The 2500-nt window shown below is 35.8% G+C and overlaps 1 protein-coding gene across 2 annotated transcripts in view; it reads left to right on the top strand.

The window, feature by feature from the left end:
• LOC137641322 (nose resistant to fluoxetine protein 6-like) overlaps positions 1 to 2500 on the top strand; it is a 46935-nt gene that overhangs the window by 44291 nt on the left and 144 nt on the right. For both annotated transcript variants that reach the window (XM_068373753.1, XM_068373752.1), the window contains 2 exons: positions 1011 to 1156; positions 2214 to 2500. The exon at positions 2214 to 2500 is cut by the window's right edge and continues 144 nt beyond it. In XM_068373753.1, coding sequence (XP_068229854.1) covers positions 1011 to 1156; positions 2214 to 2339 — 272 coding nt within the window. In that variant the 3' untranslated portion in view covers positions 2340 to 2500. The remainder of the gene's footprint in view (positions 1 to 1010; positions 1157 to 2213) is intronic.

Here is a 2500-nt window from a genome sequence, read left to right as displayed (position 1 = left end):
TCCTTACCAGAATGCAAGAAATATCACATGAGGTTGGGCTCAAGATAAAAAGAAGAAAAACAGAGATGATATTAACGGAAAATGCAATGACAGATAAAATATCATTGGAAGGAGAAAGATGAATGAGGTAGAATAATTTAAGTATTCAGGAACTATGATCTCTAATACAGGGTCCTTAGAATTAAAAGTTTAGTGAAATATTGAAAAAAGAAAATCAGACCATGGCTAGGTTAAGTAAAATTTTGAAGTCATATCGCCTGAATATGCGTATAAGAATCCGACTATATATCAGTTTAGTGAGATCGGTGTTACTACATGGTATGCAAAGAAACTATCGCCAAGAGATTTGGTAGATTTGAGAGCAAAGCCGTCAGAAAGATATTGGGAGTTAAATGGCAGGACAGAATTAGAAATGAAACTATAAGAGAGATTATTCGAGTGTCATATGTGGATGAGTTCATGATGAGGGGTAGATGGGGATGGTTTTGGTCTGCTCTTCGCACTCTCCAAGAGAGATTAGTTCACCAAACGCTCAGCTGGGTCCTACAAGACACTAACAGAGTTGGAAGACCCAAGCCTACATGGCTGAGAACTATCAAGCACGAAGTAGGAGATGATGAATAGAGAAGTATTGAATTAAATGCTCAACATAGAGCCGACTGGTGAAATCTAACGGAGGCACTTAGCGTCAGTAAGCGTGAGAGGAGATGATGATGATGATGAATATTTTCCCTTAATCAGGTTTAGTGAATATTTTTCTGAGCCAGTAATATCACTAATTCAAAGTGTGTGATATTTTCACTAATTAGGTTTAGTGAAAACTTTCTGGGCTAGTAATATAACTAATTCTAAGTGTTTGATACTTTCACGAATCAGGTTTAGTGAATACCTTCTGGTCCAGTAATATAATTAATTCTAGAGTTCCATTACCTTCCATAAACAGGGTCAAGTAATATTATTCTGACCAGTAATATTGCTATTTCTAAGTGCCTCATATCTTCATTAATTAGGTCCCGTGAACACCTTCCTGTCTCATCCATCATGGCAACCTCTAAGTCGACTCACTTATTGCATGTTTCTCGTGGCAATACCAGTTCAGGAAATTCTCTTTGTCTTCAATGACTACTATCCTTTACATTTTGGACATTTGGATAAGGTAAGTTTTCCTTGAACTATCTTTACTTGCTGCATTTTGACAGTATATGTCCATGTTTACCCTCTTCATTTCTCACACATGAGTGAGGTATTATTATTATTATTATTATTATTATTATTATTATTATTATTATTATTATTATTATTATTTTTGCCTAGGCTACAGCCCTAGTTGAAAAAGTAGGATATTATAAGCTCAAGGGTTCCAACAGGGAAAATAGCCCACTGAGGAAAGGAAATAAAGAAACGGAGAGAATAGAATTCTTTCGTGGAACTTCATGTAAGATAGCTAAACCAAGACAGTGGAAGACTATGGTATAGAGGCTATAACACTACCAGCATTAGAGAACATTGGTTTGATTTTAAAGTGTCCTTTTCCTATAAGAGCTGCTTACCATAGCTAAAGAGTCTCGCCTACTCTTACCAAGCTAAAGTCGTCAATGGAAAATTACATTGCAATAGTCAACCCTTAAACAAAGAAGAATAGTTAAGTTTTCTTAGTGCTATCATGTGTATGAGGAAAGAAGAGAATGTATAAATAGGCCAAACTATTCGGTGTATGTGTAGGTATGTCTACTTCAATCTTCTTATTTTCACAAATGGATCAAGTACGCCAAATTCTACCAGCACTAACTTTGACAAGATGATGTGTCTACTTTTAAGTTTCTACAATGATAAGAAATGTTTACCCTAATTTTACTCTTTTCGTTTCATTTCTCAAACTTTTTTGCAGAATGTTTGCTTTTACTCGGTTCATATTTCCCACTTAGATAACTTATGTTTACTCTTAGCCCTATCATTGCCCATTGTTGGATAATTCTTGGAAAATATCTACTTCTACTGTCTTCATTTCTCTCATTTTGGATAAGGTATGACCACTCCTGTGATTGTGTGTCAGTGTGAGTTTACATCTCTATATTCATATTTATGTATGAGTGCCTGTCGGTACGTGTGTTTACCGTCAGTGGTGAAGTAACCATCAATTCAAAAAGTTAATTTATCTTAAAACCTCTATAAACAACAAATACAACTCTTCTTCGTCTTCTTCCATTCCACAGGTCTTACAGACTGTTGGGGCATTGTTCGTCTCTGGCATCGGAGCAGTGCTTCTCTCTCTGTGTACTGAGGCTCCTGTCATGGGGCTGGAGAAGCTACTTCTGAGAAGAGGCAAGACCAAGACTTAACTCACCCTAAGAGTTTTGAGAATATTTATCTGTATTTAGAATTATGTGTTCAGCATTGCTCTCATCTTTTGGTTTGATAGTCTTAACTGTTCTGGAGAGCAAGACTTAACACACACTAAAAATATTGAGAATATTTATTTATATCTAGGATTATGTATTCC

Source organism: Palaemon carinicauda, chromosome 5, assembly GCF_036898095.1.
Source record: "Palaemon carinicauda isolate YSFRI2023 chromosome 5, ASM3689809v2, whole genome shotgun sequence".
Classification (NCBI taxonomy): Eukaryota; Metazoa; Arthropoda; class Malacostraca; order Decapoda; family Palaemonidae; genus Palaemon; species Palaemon carinicauda.
The sequence above is the reverse complement of the archived record's forward strand: the minus strand, read 5'-3'. Positions and strand labels throughout refer to the sequence as shown.